The 1284-nt window shown below is 34.0% G+C and overlaps 1 protein-coding gene across 1 annotated transcript in view; it reads right to left on the reverse strand.

Moving 5' to 3' along the window:
- Positions 1-1284, reverse strand: part of NAV3 (neuron navigator 3) — a 401664-nt gene that overhangs the window by 27864 nt on the left and 372516 nt on the right. Inside the window, exons 32-33 of the mRNA XM_012648357.1 lie at positions 698-793; positions 259-427 (exon numbers count right to left, since the gene is read on the reverse strand). Coding sequence (XP_012503811.1) covers positions 259-427; positions 698-793 — 265 coding nt within the window. The remainder of the gene's footprint in view (positions 1-258; positions 428-697; positions 794-1284) is intronic.

Raw genomic sequence — 1284 nt, forward strand, 5'->3', positions numbered from 1 at the left:
TGAGTCTTGGTGAATCTTCAAAATTACATTCCAAGTTTCACATCCCAGAACTCAAAGAATTTAATTTCCTTGGATTTTAGTGGTTTTAGTAGGATTGTAGTGTTTTAAAAAATTAACATGGCTCATTTCATACCAAAACTATCAAAGTGGTTAACACAGTTTTCAAATAGGAAAATTGGAGGCCAACTGCAAAAAAAAAAGGGGGGAAGGGAATGGTAAAAAATTATAATTGTGCTTTTATTTCATTCTTATTTTTACCTTTCAAGTTCACAGTGATGATGTTATTATCTCCAACAAGGTATCCACAAGGCAGCAGTTCAGGCACTTCTAGGTTATGGGATCTAATTAAATCTCCTATACAGTAGCTAGCAATGCAGTCAGAGCTCAGACCAAGGCTAGTGGAAGTATCAATTCGGAACACATATTCCTAAAATGGTACGCACAAAAAAAGTAAAGTCAAAACAGAGGTTCAACTCAACTATAACAAATACAAAACTCATGGTAATATAAAACTAGCTGTCAATTTTAGAAATGTTTAACATAAGAACTATCAATATCAAACACCACAGAGGGAGAAAGCTTTCGTGATTTGAAATTTGAGGAGATAAAAAGCAGATGTGTCTACACACTATTGAAGTAAAGCTGCTGAAAAAAAACACACGTGAAACTTAATATCAGCATATCTTGCACAACTTACCTTAAAGAGACGTCTAATTACACTATCTAAGACATCCCACTTGGTTTTTCCACTAACACCAATGGACCCTATCAAATACGTCTGGGACTTCTGATCCTAAATAAAAACAAAATAAAGTAAGATAAAATCCAACTGTGTATTTTATTTAATTAGCACATTTTTATATCAAAACCTATTAATGTAGTTGGAGATTAAGACCAAAATATTTACTAAGCCTATGAGTTCTATAGCAACCAACACACCTGGTGGCTTAAAGAAAATAAAACACATCCCAGAAAACCAACCAAAGAGAAAAACAAAGTAACAGCAACAGCAACAAGAAAGAAAGAGATGACATGAACCGTATGTCAAGGAAAACTGATTCATGACCTGTTCAGTAGAAGGGAAAGGGGAATGGGACCTCAGAGAATAGTCTTGCATTTTAATGCAGTGGGGGGACATTCTGGAATAGAGGTGGCTTGGTAAGAGGGAAATAATGAGAGAGAGAATGGAACTATATCATACGAATCCTAGAACTTTGACTTACTATTTTGTGATCTTATCTTTGATAAGTCCGTAACTCAGTTTTTTTATTTATTAATTTTAAT

Source organism: Propithecus coquereli, unplaced genomic scaffold (genome assembly GCF_000956105.1).
Source record: "Propithecus coquereli isolate 6110/MARCELLA unplaced genomic scaffold, Pcoq_1.0 Scaffold282, whole genome shotgun sequence".
Lineage (NCBI taxonomy): Eukaryota > Metazoa > Chordata > Mammalia > Primates > Indriidae > Propithecus > Propithecus coquereli.